The sequence below is a fragment of the Meleagris gallopavo genome, chromosome 1 (genome assembly GCF_000146605.3).
Source record: "Meleagris gallopavo isolate NT-WF06-2002-E0010 breed Aviagen turkey brand Nicholas breeding stock chromosome 1, Turkey_5.1, whole genome shotgun sequence".
NCBI classification, from domain to species: domain Eukaryota; kingdom Metazoa; phylum Chordata; class Aves; order Galliformes; family Phasianidae; genus Meleagris; species Meleagris gallopavo.
This window is the reverse complement of record NC_015011.2, coordinates 41,352,768-41,375,970: the sequence shown is the minus strand read 5'-3', so window position 1 is coordinate 41,375,970 and position 23,203 is coordinate 41,352,768. Positions and strand designations below refer to the sequence as shown.

Sequence of the window (23,203 nt, the reverse complement as noted above, 5' to 3'; positions counted from 1 at the left end):
CCTTACTTCGTCTCCTCAGTCAACACATTCCCCAGATGATCAAGCATTTCTCAAAGTAGCGTTAGAGTCCATCTGTAGGAGAGTGCGTTGTATATCTCAGTAAGACTCCTTCCTTCACTCATGTCTGGCATAAGCAAGGACACTTATCCACAATGGCAGAGCTGTGCTCAACTTACGTGTGCAGAAGATCTCTTTTGCCCTAGGACATTGCCATGACATGATTATATAGCTCATTGCTCAGGCTTGGCTTCAAAATTAAAGCCATACTTAAGTATTTTTTTGATCTGGTGTAACAGTGAGCACAAGGCAGGCAGGCATTTCTTTAGGTTCAAATGCTTGTTCAAATTGTAAGTTATTTGACGAGAAAAGGCTTAGTCAGAGGCCTGGGTTTGAGACGTTCAGGTTAAGAACAAATTCAAGTCATGTAAATTCTCCAAACAGTTTAATCCTTGCCATTAAAAGATGGAAATGCAGTGGAGTTTCTGCCATAATGAATAACTGCAGACCATTTCTTTTCCTCACCACATCACTGATTTTAATTCTGCTGAGAGATGGTAGTGTTGAACATGATTGAATCAAATCTGAGAGCGTTAGGGAAAGGTGGAAAGACACTTCACTTCTGAGCAAATAAGAGTCAGTAGCAATTCCATTGGAAAATGAGTATGCAGACTTTTGCAGCCTGCATTTAGGTTACCTAAAATCTGCATTTGATACTTGATACATTTTGTTAAATATAGATGGAAAATATCTTGATTTGTATAGTGAGTAATAGCATTTTTATTATCTATTTGTTGTAGGTTGGAAATCTCCCGAATGATTATCTGATAACCCTTAAATATGTCCCGAAGATGGATAGCCTGGTATGTACAACCACTTTATGTTAACCCCCAGTAAAACAGCCCATTGAAAACAGTGGTGTTGATAACATTTTGTAGCTAGTCCTATGGCTTAATAAGTTACAGTTAAAGGATGATTATTTCATTTGTCATATGCATTGCAATTATTCATTTAAAAAACAAGAATGTAGAAAGATTCCTTCTGTAACATAAAATGTTAATAATTATAGGAATTTGAAGAAAAATATTTCTTCATGTTCAATGTTTTATTACTTTGTCTGGAAAAGAATCAAACTATGGTGACAGTGGAAAATTTTTCTTTCTTACACAGCCTGTTTCTTTTTAATTTTACTTTGGAATATCCTCTAGAGTGTCGTTCTAGTTTAAGCTTGTGGAAATGCCATTGAAGCACAGCAAATATGCACTAGCCAATGAGGAGAAGTCAAGTTCAGAAAGTGACAGTGTCAGTAACTAAACATACAGAGAAATTCAGGACACTTTCATTCAAACACAGTTTCTATGTAATCCCATACATAGTGATGCTTTTAAATAAATGTCTGCGGTCTTCTTTACAATTTTTTAGTCTTTAATCTTAAAACTATTGTCATGCTATCTTATTGCTTTTTTCTACCAAACGGTTTTTATTTTTTCCTTAGTTTTTGTAATATATTTAGGAAGGATTCATTGCAAGTGTTCTGTTTGTTGTTGCATGCACTACAAAAATAAGTAAATAAATAAAAAAGAGAGAAGAAAAAAGAGTGAAAGTAAAATTATACTGAGTGCATATTACTTAAACTTTATTCCTTAAGCAGGAAAACTCAGCAGAAAAAAAATGCTGTGGAATTCCTGTGCTAGGTCATATGTAATACAATTAAAACTGATGGAAAAAAACCTGAATTTCTGAAAATAGCAATTACCCAGTAAGGCTGGCTGGCTATCATCCCCTGGCTGCAGTGCATTTTGAAATCCAGCTACTTGGATGCCTGCTGTGCAGAGCATTGCTTCAGTGGTGGGCAGCCTTAGGCTGGGTTCTGCTCCCTGCTGAGGGCATTGCAGCTGCCCTGTGTAGGCCAGGCTGCGTTATAGCTGTTCTCTCTGTAGCTCTCTTGGGAAGTGTTTACACTGTGGCTGAAGAAGACCAGGGAGCCCGCCTGAGCAAGACTCCTGGTCGTTCTCACTGCTTACCCCTTACCTCCCTCTGTGGTTCAGTTTTGGCTGACAGTAAGCAGTTTCTGCTTCTTTAGTTTAAATACCATTTCATCTTGCTGCATCACATCCAGAAACTTAGATCCAGTTTACATTTATGATGAGCAGCCAAGAATTAAATAGGGAGAAGAGAAGTTTAGAGCCGGGATTTCCATATTCGCTTTGCTTGTACACCACATTCAGTAGTGGTGAGGGAAGGTGCAGCTCTTGGCCTTGTGCCTTCCCAGGAGGAAGTATTCAGCGGTATTCACATCCCACTTTGCCAAATTCCTCTCTGGGGATTTCAGGTTATGTTACACATACCACACCAAAGGCTGGCTGAATAAGTAGGTTTTGCTCCAGGTTCTAAGAGGTTCCTGCAAGCTGAGAAAGCCATGGCTTTGAATATGGCAGATGCCTTTTGTTCAACTTTTGAAACAGCTCTCTCTGCAGTTTTTTTGTTTTTTTTTTTTCAACAGACTTCAAACTTCACTGTGTGCATGAAGTGAGAAATGTACCCAAGGTAGCAAATTTTGAATGTAGATGACTAAAGGTGGAAAGGCAGAGTGAATGCAAAGCTAATGGAAAGCCAGTGTAGTGCATGTAACAGGAACAGACTGACTCGATCCATTAAATAGAGGGCTGTTGCATTATGCACTAGCTCAATGCGTCTGAGTGGCATTAAAAGTAGTTTTGAATAGAGTGAAATGTGTAGTTTAACCTGAAGATTAAAAGGCAAAGACGACAGCATCAGGGGCCAATTTCCATGTAAGAGAGAAATTCCAAACTGTTGAATACAGAAATAAAAGTGTCATGTGTACCTGAGAGTACAGAGGAAGTGAGATTTGTAAGTAGCCCAAGATATAAATGCTGGTCCAAATTTACACGCAAAAAGCAGAGTTAATTCTCCATTTCTTCTTGGCAGACAACGCTGTATTTGCTGGGTTTAACAGTTTTATCCCTGTGTTTGGTAGGTATTCAGAAAACTAACACTTGCACATCTTGATGTTACTGAAAAAACCCTAAAATTTTTCATGAAATAAAGCTTTGCAGGGCAGAATAGTTCATTTGGAGGAGATTCTCATGCATTTGTAAAACCACAGGAACAACAAAGCAGAATCCCTGCTGGAATTGCCATATCATCTCCTTACACACTAGGAGAAACGAAGAGCTTTTGCTCATCTGTGCCACTGTAGAACACACATCCACAAAAATTTGTAGTTTTACAGCTCAGAGAAGCACTATGTTCCTACACCAAAGCAAAGGAAAATTTGTTTCCTGTCTTCTGAGGGTAATGAGACATGGTACGTTGCATGCTGCTTGAATGGAATACATTTCAACAAGCCTCCCTCCTGATTTATTTGATTCTGTTTCTCCCCTTCCACTGTAAGGCTTGAAGAAAAAGGAAGCAGAGAATGAAGCCAAATGCTATTCATTTCACTTTTTTTTTTTTTTTTAAGTTTTTAAGCTGTTGTAATTATACATTTACTGAATGCAGTAATAGTTTTCACTTATTAAGAGTGCATGCGATAGCTTCAGTACTGAAGATTGAAAGAGTTATTTCAGGAACTGACAAAAAAGAGATTATGCATAGAAGCAGATTCAGTGTCAGATGCTTTCTGTGTGTTGTAAAACATAGATTCATTGGATGCTGCTATCACCATCCTACATACCGTAGAAACATACCTTAGAAATTAATTCAGTGTTACTGAGGATGCATCTTCCTTAGGGGTTGCTGGGCCAAAATCTTTGTAGCTGACAGGTCTGAATCATTCTGATTCATTTTTAACAGTTGAAAAAAATAACTCCATATATGGAATTATGGAGTAAGTTCCCATAGCATTTACTGTCAATGATGCAGTATTTATTGGGAAGAGATTTCCATACACACATTGCAATGTGACTAATACATAGGAGTATTTTTTTCTTTTTCTAAAAAGTCAGTTGAAGGACTTGAACTCTATTCCAGTGGCACAGATGTGACAGATCCCATCATAGGATGTGTAAAAGAAAAAAAAATTGTTGACAGCATCTCAGGAAAATAAAGACTGTTGAATATAGAACCTTTCTATCAGAAATGACTTACAGTGAAAATGCTAAGAGAACTTAACTGAGCTGATTTTCTCAGAGGTGGATAAATGTGCACATTAATTTTGACAGCAAAACTTTTCTGGAATCATTCTTCAAAAGAGATTTAAATAAAGGATCTTTGGGGTTAACTCAGTTATGCAGAATAACGATAATAAAACGAGAACTGTGCATGGTTTAAAAAAGTCTGTAGAAAGTTGCTAAAGCAGTAGTTATTTAAAAAATTAAAATAGGTTTATGAGAGCATCGAAGAGTGTTCATAGTAGTATGTCCTAGGGCTCAAATCCTCAACAGACTGTTGCTTAGCATTCATTAAGAATTTAATGAAGGGATGGCAATGTAACAGACAACCATAAATATGTCAGTATCAGTGAGAATAGAAATTTTACCAAAAGGGCTAAAGAGAAAGTTGGCTGATACCAAAGAAAGTGAATTTTAATTTAGACATTCAGGATAATTTAAATTGGAAAGAGCAGTCTGATCTACTTTTGCACATTGAGTTGCTTAACCAGTTTTTGCAAAAGTCTGATATTTAATCTACCTCTCTGTCTTTCTTTTTATCTCCTAACAGCCTAATCATTGTTGGTTGCATTTGATGGTGCCTGAATTTTCAAGGAGTCTACATAATCTTCTCCAGAAGTTTTCGGATATTTCCAATATGTCTGATGTTTTAAGCAACTATTCAATCATTAATAACCTCACAAGGATAATTAATGATCTTATGGCATGTCTAGCTTTTGATAAAAATAAGGTAATCTAACATGGAGATTCTACTTTTCTGCTGAATATTTTTACTTGAACTTTCTGTTACACAGTACTTAGTGTTTATTTTATAAGATCCAAAGTTTCATTAGATGTTTTTCTTTTCATTTATACTCCTGTACATATGAAAATCTGCCTTTGTTCAGAGATACGCTGAGTACACTCTGTTAACATTGGATTGTCATCATCTCCTGTTTCAAAGCAAAATGACTTCTTTGGAATTACAGTATATGCAAAGACTTGTATACAGTTGTTTAAGAAGTCAAAAATGTAACCATCATCTTCAAGATAATTAATTCATTTAAGTTAGTTTCAGACAGGCAGAAACCTTCCTTGTACACCCAGAATTACTCTATTTGCTAGGGATTCTAACATAAATATAGAGTTTATGTGGGTTGAAGCTATTAATAATCTCTAACAGTGTATGAGACTCAGACTGCTTCACCATGATTTGATGTAGTATTTTTTTATACAAAGATACAGGAAAGACTGGTAAATAATGCCCCATCTCCATATTTTTTGTATGCCAACAACAGTTGGAAGGCTTCCAGGAGTCCCCCCTGAGAGCTGTCAGGTGAAAATGATAGGGATAAATTATTTTCTAATCCCTTACTTAGCCCTAACAAGTCTATCAAGTCTATCTGTAGTCAGAGGATTTGTATCACTGAAAAACCTCCATCACATTTTATCGAACTAGGATTTCATCTTCCCTATACATTTATTTCTGTGCTGTAAGTTCTTAGTTTTCTGTAATTCACAAAATCAAACTGCTATTGATTTCTTTATAGAATAATCTTAGATCTAGTTCTGTCAGCATTAAAGAAAAAACAATCTTAGAATCAAGCTTTAGGAAGTTTTTCCTAGTACCTGTTTAACCTGTATTCTAACCACTCCTACTGGGAGTAATAAGTCCAGACCAATTCTGAACTGCTGGCATAAGAAACAATTGTTGTGTGAAAACCAGTCAGTCACAAAGAAGAAAAGAGCCATTAATGATCTTAACATGGATCTTAGCTTTTTGTTTAGTCTGTCATAACAGACTTGTCTGTTAGATCTCAGAGTGATTGGGCTTCCTTGTTTATAATCTTGCTCTTATTTTTAGTTACACTATCAAAGATCTCAGCCTGCTTTGTTACAGCTATTGTATTCTGTTCCCTGTACTCTTACAATAGCTCTGATTGTGTTGTGTTCCTGTATCCAGGTTAAAAGAAACATGCAGAGCATAACAAAGTAATGTGAAATCAAGGTGTTTTTGTTGTGGGTTTTTTTTATTTTTTTTATTTTTTATGAGGTAACTCAAAGAATGAAAAATCTCTGTTTTCAGCAAAGGATGGGAAACTGCTTTTAATTTCTTGGCATTTTTACAACAGCGATTTATTTCTATTTACAAAGTTGATTTGAAAACATCAAACGGTTGTGACATTTGTACACAGAAGATGTGGTCTTCTACAGGATAAAAATTTAAGCTATTGTATGTCATCTTTGGGTATTTTTATCATCTGTTGAGGTGCTGATGTGCATCTCTCCTGACCTTTTCAAATTGAATTCTATATTTTATCCTAGGATTTTATAAAAGAAAATGGTCACCTTTATGAGGAAGATCGCTTCATTCCTGAGAATTTTTTTAGGCTCTTTAATAGAACCATTGAGGTCTACAAGGAATTTGCAGATTCAATGGATAAGAACGAGTGCATTATGCCTTCAACTGTAGAAACACCAGAGAATGGTAAGATGGCTCTTGTTTGGGAGAACAGAATCTAAATAGAGAGAAATGGGTGATTTTCCTTTGTTTTCAAGATGCTAAGAATCCAGTAGTGTATCTAAATGTTTCCGTTTTACTGCCAGTTAAAATTACCACCAACACCAAAGTTTGTATTTCTGTTCAAAGGAGATTTATATCTGGCAGTAAAACTACTGCCATCATTTCTAGTGACACTGTTCCTTAATATAATCCAGATAACTTCACAATGCTCTGCTCTGTTTCTTTTCATCCTAAATACATCCTGGATCATTTTCATACATTGCTCTTATTCTTCATCTTATCTTCTATTGATGCTCTATTTAGTTTTTATAAGGCAGTAAAGGAGCCTAAGATTACACTACTTAAAGGATAGAAAGCTAGGATAAGTTGTAAACTGGAGTAGCCTCAAGTCACCTCCATATTCACCTCACTCCTCCTGAAAAGGTCCATGTTTACTTGATGTGAAAGATTTAACTAGCTCAGGTCAGGCTCCTGCAGCTGATTCTCATCCTTCCAGTAAATGGAAGTTTTGTATTCTCTTTTCTTTTACTTTCTCTAGTGACAGCTATTAGCTGTTTTAATTAGGGCAACATATCCATTTGCACAATTACACCAGTAATAACTAGAAGCAGATCAGTGCCACAACCTAAGAACTTGTTTAAAGAAATTGCTTTTCCAGAATAGCTATTCATCAGCAGCTCAGTATGTGGACTCATCTGTCTCTTAATAAGGCAGCCTTTTTTGGCCTATTAAGAAGAAAGCCCTGTAGCCAAATTTTAAAAGAGCCAAATAGCTCTATAGCTCTTCATTACATATAGAGGGAACTGTATTTTAAGTTACATAATGCTGACACACTCATTTTCTATTTAGATTCCAGAGTCGCTGTCACAAAAACAATTTCGTTTCCTCCTGTTGCTGCCAGCTCCCTTAGGAATGACAGCATTGGCAGTAATACTAGCAGTAACAGTAACAGTAAGTACTGAATTAATACTTGAATTAATATATGTGTCTACATTTTGTTCTGGAAGCCGGTTGTTATGAGAGTTCAGAGGAAAAGAATGTCTTAATTGTGCAAATTAAGTTACTTGTGCCTGATGGTGCACCATGTGTTTCTCAGCTGTAACACCAAAATGCAATGAATCAAAATTTAGAAATGCTGTAAAGTTGAAATGCTGTGACAGCTCTGTGCATCTTGGAGAGGGCAGGTCTCCTCCTTTTGGCTTATTGTTGTTGTGAGGCCTTACTAGTCTCATGGCCTCAGCAAACTCAGCTATCCCAGGCACATCATTTTCAGTCTTAGAAAAAGAAGATGCTCCAAACAGAATACCTATCCTGAATTGATCCTAGGATACTTGTTTGGGTGAAGAGTTCCCCTCTACGTATTTTGAGAGCACTCTGGTTGCGAAAGTTGACACCAAATCAGAAGACAGTCCCTGCTGTATATTTACTGTAGTTTCAGTAGGGCCAGCTGCATGCTGAGGAAGTTTTTGGTCGAGATCAAGGAATTAGTTACTACAGTTTTGGAAGGCTGTAATCTTCTGTCCAGCCTGGTCTTCTCTGTGCTTCTTATCTGTCTTGATCAGTGTATTACATGACTGGTCACTGACATATAAGACAGCCTGGAGTTGTTTCTGTAAGAGCCTCATTGTTACCTGTCATGGGTCAGAAGGAATGTAGGAAGCTGGGGTGAAGAGAACTAACAGAGTTTCAGGGGGTTTTAATGACCTTAAATGTTCCTGAAATGGTGCATAAAGCTTATTGTGCTGTAGTTTTCCTTGCTCTTTTTTCCCAGACACGCCAGGATAATAGCATGCATTTCTTTTTACTATTTTATGTTTTACAAATGTCGGCATTATCTGAATGTGTGATGTTGAAGTGTGAGGCTGGTACTCCTTGTGCTTAAGAAAGCACAGGCACAGAGCCAGCCTGATGGGCACTGGTGGGAAGCTCCTGATGGTAGGACAGATACTACTTGGAGTTTATTTCTTCTCTTCTTCCTTCAGTTGGAAATGTGTAATCTAGTTATTCCCCAGGTTTTCAGCACCGTGCATGTTACCTCACAGATAGTTCACAACTGTTGTCAGGTTTGTAGTTAACAGAATATCTTATGATACCCCAGAGTCATCTGAGAAGAAGGTTGGAACAAAATCATAGTATCATAGAATGGTTTGGGTTGAAAGGGACCTTTAAGATCTAGATCCAAATCTTCTGCTATAGGTAGGGATACCTCCCACTAGACAGGTTGCTCAAAATACCATCCCGCCTGGCCTCCTCCAGAGAGGACCATCCACAACTTCTCTAGCAACCTTTTCCAGTGTCTCGCCACCCATATAGTAAAAAATTTCTTCCTAATATCTAGTCTAAATCTACCCTCTTCTATTTAAAAGACATTTCCCCCTGTCTTATCAGTTCTTGTCCTTATAAAATTTCCCTTCCTAGCTCTCCTGTAGGCCCTCTTCAGGTACTAGAAGGCTGTTGTGAGGTCCTTCTGGAGCCTTCTCTTCATCAGGCTGAAGAGAACCAACTCTCTCAGCCTGTTCCCACAGGGGAGGTGCTCCAGCCCTCTGATCATCCTTGTGGCTCTCCTCTGGACCTGCTCCAACAGCTCGATGTCATTCTTGTGTTGGGGGACCCAGAACTGGATGCAGTGTTCCAGGGTTCTCATGAGAGCAGAGTAGAGGGGCAGAATCACATCTCTTGATTTGTTGGCCACAGTTTTCTTGATGCAACTCAGGAAATGGTTGGCCTTCTGGGCTGCAAGGTCATACTGCTGGCTGATGTTGAGTCTTTCATCAACTGACACCCCCAAATTCTTCTCAGGGCTGCTCTCAAGCCATTCTCCACCCAGTCTATATTTGTGCTTGGATTCACCTTCAACTCCCGGCTAGCAGCTCTCCTCTCTGAAAAAGAGAAGTCTCAGTGCCATAAATTCCTATCCAGGAGGTCAAAGAGCTGGCTGCAAATAACCTGATGAGCCTAGAGCCAACTGTGAGGCACCAGGAGAGGGCTAAAAAGTGCATACCTGTCTCTCTCAGGTCTGAGCATGTGATAATTTTTGATTTAACTATGAGAGGAAGAATATTCAAATGCAGCCTGAAGCAACAGGAATGGATCAAGGAGCCAAAGAAAGAGAGAGGCAGACTACAGGAACAATTTATTTGAAAGGAGTTTTGACCCAACACAGTAACGGAAGGGACATCAGGCAGCCAAGCAGAGTCTAGAGCTCTGGCCAAAGCTGTGCTGGGTACAAGAACACAGAAACAGGCATGCTAATCTTATTTTGAAACTGATTAGCAAGTAGGAAAAAAGCCTAATTAAAATAATGCAATAAGTCAAAGAAATTGCTTGGCTGCCCATATGCTGTACAGGTGTGCTCTAACTGATTACCATTCTCTTAAGCAACTTACTGGAAAATTGGATACCACGGCCTTATGTAGAAATGACAAGGTCTAAATGTCTAGGACTGGGGACAGTTTGTACACTTAATCAGATTAAATTACATTAATTTGAAGATTGGATACTGACTGGTTACACTTCAGTCATTAGTTTGGAAGGGGAAGAACTTGTTGCATTGTTATTGGCATTTTTTATTGTCTGAGTACTGATTTTATGTTGTCTTGGCCTTACTTTTAAGTCTTTTTTTTTTTAGTTAATCTTTGACTTCATGAAGCAAAAAACAATGAATGAATGTTATAACATTCACATTGGGAATCCTCATTGCAGAGAACCCAGTCTGCTGGCTGTAGGTTGTTCTTGGAAAAGCACCACTAAATTCAAAGTTCAGAAAGGCAAACATTTGGAGCAGAAACCTGGAGAAACCTGAAAAATGCATCCCCAGACAAAAACTACTGCAGTATTTTTTTTTTTAAATGACCCTCTTCACTATTAAACTATTAAAATTAGCAATTTAAATTAATTGTTTATAGACTATTGAGAAACATTCATGGTTAGAAATGAATCCTTCCAGATTAACAACAAATATTGAATCTATTAATAAAGTCTGCTTGGAGAGTCAGCAGTGTTGGTGTTTTCTGGTAATATTTAACGTAGATCTCTGTAATGTTCCCACTCTATCTTTGGTCCCATAATATTATTCTTCCTACCTTCCCTTCAGTTTGTTTTGGTTCTACATGATGCAATCCAGATTAAACACTCAGTAATTGTTTACATCTTAGTCCCACTGATATTGTCTGTATTCTCTGGATCATTAACTCCTGCATAGAACAGAGAATTCAAATGAATTGTTCCTAAAAAAAGGAACTAATGTCAGGAAAAGAGGTCTTGAATCTTGTTCTCTTTCAGTGCTTAAATCAAGCAAACTACAGTAGTCCTTTTTCTTTCCACCAAATGAATCTTATCTTTCCCTCTTAAACTTGAACTTGCTAGCAGTTACTAGCACTTAACTTAGCACTTTATTGTTACAGTGCAATTTATATTTTTCAGTGTTGCTTTCTTCCATTTTTGCCTGTAATTTTCCTGTAATAATTAAGCCTTATTATGAAGTACTGAACAGCTCAGAGAACATAAGTGCAGTGTAAACACAGAGATCTCCATGAGTGATTTTAGGAAGAAGTTAGACTTTTATAATTAAGCAAAGAATACTGTAGTTTAATTCTGTAATTGCACAACAATTAAAAAATATTACACATGGCTTAATGCAATTGCTGTTTCATTCTGTGCTTTTACAGTTAATGGAAAACCCTAATGAACAGGTGAAAGCTGTTTTACATTTTGTAGATAAGATCTTGTGGTAACTGTGTTGGAGCTGAGCAGAGGTAAAGTGAAAATTCCTTTGAGACATATAAGACAATAAAATCTAGTTGGTGGTTTGAATCATAATTGCTTGCTAAACTTACACACATGGCTCAAAGCGGAGAGCAGCTCAATAACTTCTTTGTGTAGCTGAGTGGCTTTCAATGTAAACGTATTTCATTCAGTTTAACATACTGATGTCCATGAAGATTATACATGAATCTACTTCATATGAGCTCACTTCCTAAGAGATTCTTCCACAAGGTGTTGAAGTGAGCACACAAAGCGGTGCTGGCCTGCTTCCACATCCCTTTAGCACCTTGCAGAAATAAAGTCTGTTTCAACTAAATAACCTACCAACTGCAGAGCCAGAAGTTCCTCTGGTGTTGCCCAAAGATTTCATGAAGTTACCATACCACCTGGTTCCTCCTATTCCTTCTCCTGCTCTCTCTTCTCAAACACTAAAAGTGGGAATGCTTTTGTGTAGAGCTGTTCTAGTTCAATTTTCTACCAGAGGAAAAAGTCTCAATTAAAGGGATAAAAACTACTAGCAGCCAGCTTGCCTCATTTCCCTTCACTATGGCAAAGAATCTGGGAGATTCTCCAGACTGAAAATTCTCCAACCTGTTCTATCTTAGGTATTTAGATAAATGGAAAGCACATGATAAAATCTGCCATGACTCATTTCATTCTCTCCAAATTTTTCAAGAGATATTTTTCTTGACTCAAAAATAAATCTAACTGATATTTTGTTATTTGCTTTTTAAAAGTAGATTTAGGTTACTTAAATTTCAAATTAACTCAAACAGAATGAAATTATGAGAAAAAATCTATTTTCATTTTTAAAAGTAGTTTTGTGTATTTTTGTTACTTTTTTTTTTTTTACTAATTTGACTCTATTTAGGTTCTGTCCCTTGATTTCAGGTCTCCACATGGAAAACTAAATATATATCACTTTCAATAGATGCTGAAAAAGCATCTGCGTTGTAGATATCTTCTCAGAAATCAGATTTTTCTACTTCTAGATATCTCATTGTAAAGAAAACTCTTCTTTATCTAAGACTGTCTAAAGTTAGTGAAAATTTGTAAAAATTATCATGCCAGACTAACACTGATCTCCCTGAATGCAGACTATTTCTTTAGAAGTTGACATAAAAATCAACATGCTTGCTATATCATTCTAACGGGCATTACAGAGCAGATAGAGGATTTTGAGGTTAAACAGTATGCAAAAACTTCTTATCAAATGACTTGCTGCTTGTGACCTGAAGAAATGTTTTTTCCCCACTTTCTCTATTTTCTTTATAGAACAGAATCCAGAAAACATGACCATTCCCATAAGTTCAGTGTTATAACTAACCAGTCTCACACTGGGAAGAATGATTAATGTAATTAGGCAAAGCAGTGTTGCATTTTAATTGACTGAACACAAGAACATTATAGAAATTTTCTCATCTGAATACAAGTTGCATTAATTAATGATAGGATTTTTTTTTGTTCTATACCACATCAGTTTGTCCAGATTTCTAGAAGTTCAATTTTTATAAACAAACCTCTACACCTAACCTAGGGCAGACTTTCATAAAAGATATGTCACTCCTGTTAATTTCCACTCTTTTCAACTGACGTTCACTTCTGTAGAACTCTTTCCCTCCTCTTTAGACAGATTTCTTCCCAGTAAACTATCATCTATTCTGTTCGACCAATGTTTCCTTCTAGTGCAATGAGCCTACTGATGTAAGTAAAATTCAAGCCCCTATCGTCAGAATCTAGAGGTTGTAAACAGTACATAACAAGGGATGTAGACTTGTTTTCCTATAGTTTTCTCTATGGTAACTCTAGAAATATGGCTTAATTTCAGAGAAAAGATATTTGTGTAAAAGCTTATAACATGACACGCAGAAAAACTCAAGAGAGTGAAAGTGAGTTGCCAGTTAATTATGAGAATGCTCCTTTCTAAACTGTTTTCTCAGTGGCTCTTTAATAATGTACTAAACACACATTAATTGACCCAGTATTTCACACCATATGTGCTTAGAAATTTGCTGTTTGTGTAAGTCACTTGCACAGATTTCTAGTCCTACAACTCCATTTTCATTTCTGTATCTAATTACCTACACTTTTTCTATGCTTCCAATTTGGTTCTTTTGCAATAATCTGACAATATACCCTCCATTTGAACTGCAGACATCAAATTTTGAAATTAATTGCAAGCCTGGTGTATGGTGTCTAAACCGGCAGTCTCCTACAGCTCACTTTGCATTTCAGAAAGTGGATCCCAGGGTAACTCCATAGGACTTTTCACATCCTGATCTTGATCAAATAACTGGATAGCCTCGTTTTAGTCTTGGTATGCATACAGCTCCCTATGAGGAGAATGGAATTGCTTATTCTCATAAAAGACTAGAATTAGGGCTATTCTGTATAAAATGCAAAAAGCTATCAAGAAATGGTAGCAACAAAATAGCACACAGCTAGACTTAAACTTACAAGGTTTTGATCTTATTGAAGTCAGCAGGACCTTACTAGGCAGACATTAGAAGTAGAGTCAGACTTATTATTGTTAAATCAAGCTCTGTGTCATATGTGTCTGATGGAGCTTAAACAAATGCATGAAGTGAGTGTTTTGAAGTGACAAATATTTTGTCTTCCAAGGAATTACTCTGTGATACAAGATAATTAAATACTGATAAAAACAAAACTTCAAAGTGAGGGAAAAAGAATGTGCTCTACAAATGACAAAAAAGATAATCAGTCTTGGAACTATTAAACAGAACAATTTCATAAGGGGGATGAGCATCTCTGTGATCAAAAAAAGTTCTTATGATATTTTGGATGACATTCACCTCATGTACACAGCATTTTGAAGTATCTGTTTTGCTATCTTGATGCTATTATGTAGATAGTGCCTAAAAGTGCTCTTGTTAATAGTGTTGCCCTGAAGATGGTTTTCTGCCATAAATCTGTCTTCACTAATGAGAACATCTGTAATTGCAGAAGAGGCACTTGGCTTCATTAGCAGCTCCAGCCTGCAAGGGATCAGCATAGCATTGACATCATTGCTGTCTCTTCTCATTGGATTTATTTTGGGAGCCATATACTGGAAGGTAAGATATATTTCATTTAATTGTTTGCATAGTTATACTATATTTCATGGCTATAGAAAAGCTGGAAGAACAGAATGATTTTGCATGTGAAAATCATAGACCTCTTTTTTGATCTTCTCTGAACTGTGACATGCAAATATAAAACTTTGTTTTCAAATTCTTCAGTTCCATCACCAAATTATAAAACTTGTCTTGTCAGTTTGATATCTCTCTAATTGGAAATTAAAAGCATAGGATTCCCCTAATTACCCGGTTCTTCTGTTATGTCTTGAGATGAGTTCCTATGGTTTTAGCCAGTGTGGCATTTTCTACAATACAAAATATTTAATTGTAAAATTATACAATTAGGAAATGTGTATTAGAAGGCAGTATTTTACCTACATTTTGCAAAATGATTTTGATATTGAAAATCTGAAGCAACTTGGAATATACAACAATTGCTTTCAGAGTTTTCAAATAAAGCTTTAGAATATTTACATTTATTGCATTTTCTTTCTAGAAAACACATCCTAAATCCAGACCAGAAAGTAATGAAACTACACAGTGTCATGGCTGTCAAGAGGAAAATGAGATAAGGTACAAAGTTCCACTTCACACACACACACATATATGTATAGAAATGTAAGATTATTTTTGAGAAATTCTTTCTGAAAATTCCTCTCTAGTTCTCACAATAAACAAACAAGCAAACAAAAACCAAACCTACAAACAACCAATCAAACAAGAAAACTAAGCCACACTAGCAGGGTTTGCTGTAGGTCTGAAAAGTATGCTTAGGATCTGCCCTTTGAAGGAGATCCAATATGAAATATAAGAATTAATACAGAGGAGATTTCTGTGTACAAAATAATATTAACAGGACATTACCAGTGACTCATACAACAAGCAAGGAATAGTGATGAAAAGAAGCAGGTTTGAAGGGTTATCTTACAATAGAAGAATGGAGCCAACCCAGGATGTCTGAGACCTGTAGAGGAAGCAACGAAAAGAAGTGAAATTTGTTATTTTCTGTGGAAAGGGACCTAGGGATAGTTTTAAGATAGAATATTTCATGTTACTATAATTCATACTAAAATGTTTTGGGAGTATTATTTAACCTTCTATTTCAGAATCTTTAGTCACTTTTAAACTGTGAGGAATTATAACACCTAAAGGAGATCTACCAGTCTTCTCACACTGTATGAAATGCCATTATGCTGCCTATGGTTGAAGACAGGAATAGGCAAAATTCTGATCTAGCAGTTTTTGGTTATGTGGACTACAGTTTTCAGAGTTCAAACCTTCTAGGATAATACATTATTCAAACGTTTTTTCATCACGTACAGTTCATATAAAAGAAAACTGCACATTTACCCAACGTATGATTTGTCAAGAATAACTCATCCAGCACCTCAGCCTAGCAGGTGTTAAAATTTGTGAAGCCAAACATGAATCTTCCTTCTGACTTCACAGGAAATATGAAAAATGACTTTATAGGAAGAAAAGAGAGAGGAGGAAATAGAGCCATTAGGTAAATGCAGGAGATGACCCTAAGAGGAAAATGTAAACAGGTTACATATTCACTGTGCAGTTTTTTTTTTTTTTTCTCCCTTTTCCCTGAGAAATTCTGAAAATTCATCAGCAAGTAGGAAGAATCTGTTAGCAAACATGTTTTAATACTTCTGGCTCAATTACAGATATTTCTTTTTTTATATGTAGATGGTTTTATGTTAACTGATAAAGCCTTCCATTGTAGTTCCTTGAAACTGTAATAATAGCACCTACAGTACTAGCGCTGTAGTAATAAAGTACCTATTTTTTATTTCAGTATGTTGCAGCAAAAAGAAAAAGAACATCTACAAGTCTAGCTGTTGCTTTTTCTCCCTCAACACTGTTACTGTTTCATGTACTGGTAAGTTCTTGCGGTTAAAAGTGCTACCGTAGGATTAACTTCTATCTGCTGAAATGTGGAATTACTCAGAGTCCATTTGGGGGAAAAATAATGTAATAAAACTTATTATCAGTAGACTTGCTTTTTGCCTAGGAACTTTAGTTGGTAATTTAATTAATCTTGTATCATTAATTCTAGCTTTTGGATTTTAATGTAAACATTAGAAAACAAAAGATGCCAGAATTCTGAAATGAAGGATAACTGCTGCTTCTCCTTTTTGGTGTGATGGCCAATATGGAAAATACTTCAGCTGTTGTCCCCACAGCTGTTTCAAAGCAGTGTAATCTAAAATCACAGTCTTTCAAAAAGCAGGATAGAACTGAACTTCTTCCAGTTGTTTACTCAGCACTGTTTGCAGGCTCCATAGCCTTATCAGATCCATCATTCTTGTTTGTATGTAAGAGGGGCAAGCAAGAATGATGGAGGGAGCAGCGAATGTAAGTGAGCTTTCCTGTCCCAGCAGTTATCTGCAAAAGGAGCATTCCTCTGGCAAGGGCAATCTGACCATGAGAGTTACGTAGTCACCATCGACTATCAATACGTATCGATATTGAGATGATATCAAAAGATTTGCTGGCAAATGTGCTCTTGAATCAAGAAGTGCCATGAAGTCGAAATACACTGGAATAGAAATATTCTTTTGTTTCTGAATTAGGGAATGCCATGCATGTATCATGAATATATCTGTTTCCAAAATTGTAGGAAAAAATGTCTGTGTTACGTCTGTGAAAAGCTCTACTGTTCAGTAGCATAGAGAAGAAAACTAATGAGCAAAATTCTAATTGCTCTTTCTCTTCAGGCAGGTAACAGTTCCATGTTTGCTTCATAAATGAAGCAGCTTTAAGCACATTCATATTCCTTCTGGAGTGACAGACTGAGTCTGCATCTGTTGTTGCTGCCCATGACTCCATAGATATGACATAGAAATGAGGACAATTTGTGTTTCTTACTGTGAAACCAACACTGAATCGAACAACAAGAAGAGTGTGCACTTAACAGGACTATATCTTATGTGAATATCTACTATATGTGGCATTTGGGGTTTTTAATTGCATTTGTACTTGCATCTGACTCTGACAAGAAAGTACATGTCCAGAACAAAAAACATCTTTCAAATGCCTCTATATGGAAACATTGAAAATCATAAATACCTTTGCATCCTTAATTTAAGTTCTGTGTCCTCTACCTTACCTTGGTGTCTTCAAATGGAATTCTTTGAACTGAGAGAAAATGCAGAAACGGATATAGATAACACATTCTTCAATACTGTATATAAAACTTGAAAGTAAAGTCATGACGTGGACCAGTTTACTAGCCTTTTACTTATAAAGAAGTCAGTAAAGACTTTTGACTTCCTGGCAAAAGTCATGTGTACAGTGACACGTGGCCTCTGTTGTATGCCAAGTGGCTACATGCCCACCACGGAAAGCCTCAAGAGTTCATCAGCTTTGGTGGCATCTGCTCAGGAGAAGCAAATACTGGATGAAGACAAAGTAAACAGGACATTACAGTACATCATGGAGCTTTGAAGCATTAGGAGTAAATGCTGGAGATGTGAACACTGGTGAAATTTCCAGCCATACCAAGAGAAGGGAGAGTAAAGAGTCTGAATTGCGTTCAAACATCATAATAAAGACAAACCCATGAAATGCATTTCAAGTGCTGAAGATGCATGCCATTGATAATTTGTTTTCAAATGTATACCATAGAAAATCTGAAAGATCCTGAGACTGTATTTAGCTTTTACTTACGTCAGCTGTAATTGATATTTGCATTGTGTTTTTAATGATTAGTAAGCTTTACTATCCTGACATTCTCCACTCCTAAGATTAATTCTCTTGAAACAAAAGAGAAAGGCTTTAATTTCCACTTGTCTTCTACAACTAGTGCTGCTGTAGCACCCATGAAATCTTATACAGGTTTGATGTACAAGCATTTTCAAGAAAATCCTAAAAATACTGTGATAAAAGTTACAAGTACAGTTGTGCATCTTTTCATCTTGACTTTTTCTAGATAATGGTAATGAATCATTTATCTGTATTAGAGGTTTCTACTTTAGAAAGTAAGGGTGGTTCACTTCAGATGACAAACTGCCATCTGTCATCAAACTGGCTTCGTCAGTAAGAATTTTAGTTTGAGTTACTTGAAAATGTTGAAAAAATAAAAATAAAACAAGGAACACCTTATTAATGTTTTGCAGAAAGTTGGAGTTCTCTCTAAAGTATAGTCTAACTTAACTGTAAAATCATAACATTTCCTGAGTCGGAAGGGATCCCTGAGGACCATCAAGTCCTGACTCCACACAGGGCAATTTAAGAGGTAAACAATATATCTAATACCATTCTCCAAAATCTGCTGGTACACTGACGGGATTAATTTTTAAAGAATTTTTAATCATCTGATAAATTTTCTAAGAGCCACGCATAAAAAGAGCATAACATATGTATAATATAATGTGTGTGTGTGTGTGTGTGTATGTGTGTTATTGGTAAAACTGTTTTGGCTTTCATACTCACTGAGACAGAAAAACCTCAGGACTTTATTATGATGACAGAGCTTATATGTGCATTTAGCTACTTTGCTTGGAATTTTGACACTACTGAGGTCAATGGTGAAATTTCTTTTGAATTCACCCATACCAGGATTTGCTCACATAGATCTAATTTTTTCTTTTCTTATACTAAGGCCTGCCTGAGTGTCAGAAAATAATATTTTGCCCACCCTGGGTATCAGGAAAGTGTTTTCCAATCTCATTCAGTTGCTATAAATTAGCATAGTCCCATTAATGTTAACAGAGCTTTGAGATTTTTATAATCTGAGGAATGTAGCTTAAACTAGATGAAAAGAAGCTTGGTGAGAGAATCAGACCTTTTTTATTCAGAAGTGCAGGAGCACTCACCACTTAATGAGAAATAATCAAGATTGCTCATCACTTCTACAGATAAGGTTCATTGCAAATTTTAGATCTGCAAAAATTTGCCAATGTATAGTTCTTTACTCACTAGGCCTACAAACTAAATAAGAGTTACCCTGAAAGAAACGTCAGCATGACCAAACTTATAGGAAATGTGCACCTTACTGGTTTTGTGAAGAATACTGTATGTACTTTTTGACAGAGCTGAAAAGTATCAACCAACAATAAGTGGAAGCCACTATCCTTACATATTTTACAAAAAAAAACCATATTTCACATTGCTACTTTGTATGTACTCAAAGCTAGTTTATATATTCTAAGTTTCACAGTATTTTTCAATGATTCTTTTAAACAAAAATTTGTATTTATTAACATTCTTTGTTCATGAGAAAATTAGTTTTCCTATACGCATATTTTCCAGAAAATCAAATACACAATAACATTACATATTGCTGTGCCTTAAATTATACTTTGACATTCAAAACACATGGTGTTTTAGAGTCCTTAGTATACCATCTACCCATAAAATAGTGAAAGATAAAATGGCATGTTCAAATGGAAACATACATTAAGCCTAGATAGATGGTGACAAAATATTCATGTTCCAAGAGTAAAAACTTAAAATAGTGGATACGTCACCTTCATATGTCACATTCTTCAATCTCTGCTATGGAGTAAAGCAAATTGAAGGGTACATGCAAACTCAAAGAAAGTTCATGTATATAACTTCCAGTCTGACATCACAGTCTGTTCTGATTTTGAGTATGCACTGAACATAGTACAACAGAGTAGCAAAACTGTTGATAGAGCCCACGGTTTCCCAGTTCTTCCTGCCCATTTTTGAGAGATTTGAACAAAATATTAGGTGGTCTCAGCCATTTTGCAAGGCAGAAGGACATTTCTGGATATTTATAAATATGAATAGACGGCAAGTGGATGGTACGACACTTGAAAATGTGATCATAAAATTATTTCAAGGTTTCTGTGCCCAATTTATCTATCCACCAAGGAGGACTTAATTTTACATGCATTGAAACTTTGAAAAACTGCTGATTTGAAACCAATTCTATGAAAGTAGTGGTGGCAGAAATAGTTAATTGCTTCTTTATCCAGCTGTAGACTATCTGACTTCTGAATAGTGATCACTTCTTCAGACTTTTTGGGTAAACATTGTATTAGCTCAAAAATGAACACTCTTACTTTTAAAATGAATTTGGGGAAAAGTGAATGTTGGTTTTGTGTGTTTTTTTTTTTTTTTTAATAAGAAAGTCAACCAATTTTGCTTCAGATTTCTATCATTTTGTGAGGAACTAACATTTTTAAGTTTCCTTTGGCATTTTTGAGTTTTGCATGCAATTAATAGTGGCCTTGTGATAATAAAAAGCAGATAGCGATATACGGAGTAACTCAATGTGCTATTTTAGGTATGTGTTTACTTGAATAAATTAATGGTACTTATTTAATTACAAGGTCATAAGTAAGCTTATGATAGCACTAATGTGCTATACTATGGAGTATATGTACAACCTGCACATGTTTTAGATTCTGATCTTCACCAGCTCTGTTTTCTCTGTTGTTCTCTCTTTGTAACACAGTGAAACTATTCAGTACACACAGTACAAATATTAAATTGAAAAGTTAACCATATACATAAAGATATTCTGATTTAGATTTACATTTAAAATTATCCAACATTCTTCAATTCAGGAATCTGATCTCTATTGAATGCAGATGTACAGTGATGGTGGCATGTTGCTATTATGTTATTGAAGTGATAGAACGCAGTAACTTCAGACTCTTTAGTGATAGAGACACAGACGTTTGCTGGTTGTATCATGGGCAAATTCATTTATCTCAATGTAAATGTCAGCGCAGTCTTGCATAGATACATTCTGACTGGCAGTAATAAAATTTATGTAATGTGGTGTGTATGTATATATGTGTCCTCTTAAAGATAGACGTTTTCCCTGATCCTTTTTTATACCAGTTCAAATTTGAAATTTACATTATATACATATACTTTATTGTTCTAAATAAAGATATTATGCACTGCCAAGCAATGGGTATGTTCCTCTGCTCTTCTGCGTCAGTTCTAGGACTTTCTGAACATCCTGCTGTCTTCTTGCAGAATTTCCTGCCACAATATCTGCTACTAGACGCAAGATCCTTCATAATCATTCATTTCTTAATCATGCATTTAGAAGTTTTGTGCCACTAAAACATACATCCTCAGTATCAACCTCCAGTTCTAATCCGTAGTGTATCTCTGATTATGCAAATTATTCCAGCTTCAGAATTAAAAGTTTGTTGTAACTCCTTAATGAGCTTAACATTGTTTGTGCCAAGCTTTAAGCAACCTTTATCATCCCATTCTTGCTATTGGCCAAATACTAGGATTTTAATTTAATTTACCACTGAAAATTGGGATGTTTTTGATGCACACTGCAATAAATGGCATTTACAACTCTTCAAAAAATATATAAAATAAAAATAAATAGATGGCTTTCTAGTTGAGACCTGAGGTTATCCCACAAGGATAGAATCCTGCCTTTCAGTTTTTGAGAAGTTGTTCTGGTGTTTTAGTAAAAAGTCCAGGACAAAAGATGGGGATAGGAGGAAAACCTGAGTGCTTGGGGAGCTCAGGCATCTTTCCCCTCCCGAGATTGAATAAAATAATTCCAGCCTAAGAGGAAGAAAAAAACCTTTCAACCTACCTCTAAGAAATGCTTTCAAAACTATTGGATGCAAATGTAGGAGGCTTACAAATAGGAGTGAGGTACAGACAAGACTGTTGAAAAGGAGCAGAGAGCAGTGTCAATGTGCTGGGAGATAAGAAACAGGATTTAAGGATGGCAGAAAATTTAGAGCATGGGCAAGAGTGAAAGATGTTTTTATTCTGGGTACAAGAAGAAGGACAGACATGATGGGACTCATGATGAGCAGACTGGAGCACCTCTTCTATGATGAAAAGCTGAGAAAAGTGAGAGATTTGGCTGTTCAGCTTGGGGGAAAATAGGAGGTTCCTTCTGAACATGTGGAAGAATTTCTGTGCTGTGCAGGTGACAGAACGCTGGCACAGGTTGCTCCTCCATTGAGATCTTCAGAAGATGCTAGGCCATTGGCCTGGGCACTCTGCTCTGGCTCTGAATGAGTAGAGTTACAGTAGATGGACCCAGAGGTCCTTGCCAACCTCAGACATCCTGTGATTCTGTGATTCTCTGATGAGCTTAAGTTGCAGCAGGGCTTGAATTGATGGTGTAGCAGAAGTTCATGACCTGAGCGGTAGTGCCAGTGGCATGTGTGGGTTGAAAGTACAAGGCACACTTAGCTCAGCTAGAGTTAAGTAAGTACAAAGTAGCTGCAGAGTATGGAGATGAGCATAATGTGGAAGACATAATTAATATACCAAAAAGGAAGGAGGCTTGATCTAGAAGTTATATAAGACAAAATGAATGGCAGGGTGTGTCATAATGAGAGCTGTCAAAACAGCTCTTACCAAAGTCAGGTTCATGGTAACTGTAGTTCACACAGATAAGGGGAAATGGTTTTAAACTGAGAAAGGGAAGGTTTAGGTTAGATATTAGGAGGAAGTTCTTCACACAAAGGGTGGTGACACACTGGAACAGGTTGCACAAAAGAAGTTGTGGATACCCCATCCCTGGAGGCATTCAAGGCCAGGCTGGATGTGGCTCTGGGCAGCCTGGGTTAGTGGTTGGCAACCCTGTACATAGCAGGGGGGTTGAAACTGGATGATCTTTGTGGTCCTTTTCAACTCGGGCCATTCTATGATTCTATGATACAGAAAAGGATGAGTTAAATACTGAGAAATTAGACATAGCTTCAGCCAAAAAGGCACCAACAAGTTGGTTTTGGTACTCCGACGTGTTT

General features: G+C 36.5%; 1 protein-coding gene across 2 annotated transcripts in view; it reads left to right on the top strand.

The window, feature by feature from the left end:
• The window catches only part of KITLG (KIT ligand), a 52,803-nt gene extending 32,967 nt beyond the window's left edge, over nt 1-19,836 (top strand). Inside the window, exons 3-10 of one of the 2 annotated variants that reach the window (XM_010708899.3) lie at nt 798-860; nt 4,681-4,860; nt 6,435-6,597; nt 7,483-7,584; nt 14,362-14,471; nt 14,971-15,047; nt 16,279-16,362; nt 17,201-19,836. In XM_010708899.3, the coding sequence (XP_010707201.1) occupies nt 798-860; nt 4,681-4,860; nt 6,435-6,597; nt 7,483-7,584; nt 14,362-14,471; nt 14,971-15,047; nt 16,279-16,318 (735 nt within the window). In that variant the 3' untranslated portion in view covers nt 16,319-16,362; nt 17,201-19,836. The remainder of the gene's footprint in view (nt 1-797; nt 861-4,680; nt 4,861-6,434; nt 6,598-7,482; nt 7,585-14,361; nt 14,472-14,970; nt 15,048-16,278; nt 16,363-17,200) is intronic. The other variant, XM_019613664.2, reaches the window with a different exon arrangement.
• The last annotated feature ends 3,367 nt before the right edge of the window (nt 19,837-23,203 follow it).